The 228-nt window shown below is 43.4% G+C and overlaps 1 protein-coding gene across 1 annotated transcript in view; it reads right to left on the reverse strand.

The window, feature by feature from the left end:
• The window catches only part of LOC119594739 (pyrimidodiazepine synthase-like), an 11,045-nt gene that overhangs the window by 5,506 nt on the left and 5,311 nt on the right, over positions 1 to 228 (reverse strand). The window contains 1 exon segment of the mRNA XM_037943829.1: positions 58 to 161. Coding sequence (XP_037799757.1) covers positions 58 to 161 — 104 coding nt within the window.

The raw sequence follows: 228 nt of genomic DNA on the forward strand, positions 1-228 counted from the left end.
GGGGATATATCTCATAATACAAAAGCCTTTCCATAAATGTACATCTCCTTTTCTTACCAGTTTGGGAGAGGTTTCTTGCTGGAAGACCTTCAAACCTCCGGCCATCATCTCTGCCATTGGAAGCCTCTCAACCCACGGCCAAATCATGTAGTCCAGCATGCCTGTCAATCAGTTTTAGAGTAATTAAAACGCTTACATGAAATCACTGGCCTTAACCCTACGTTGCAA

This window comes from Penaeus monodon, chromosome 34, assembly GCF_015228065.2.
Source record: "Penaeus monodon isolate SGIC_2016 chromosome 34, NSTDA_Pmon_1, whole genome shotgun sequence".
In the NCBI taxonomy this organism is placed as follows: Eukaryota; Metazoa; Arthropoda; class Malacostraca; order Decapoda; family Penaeidae; genus Penaeus; species Penaeus monodon.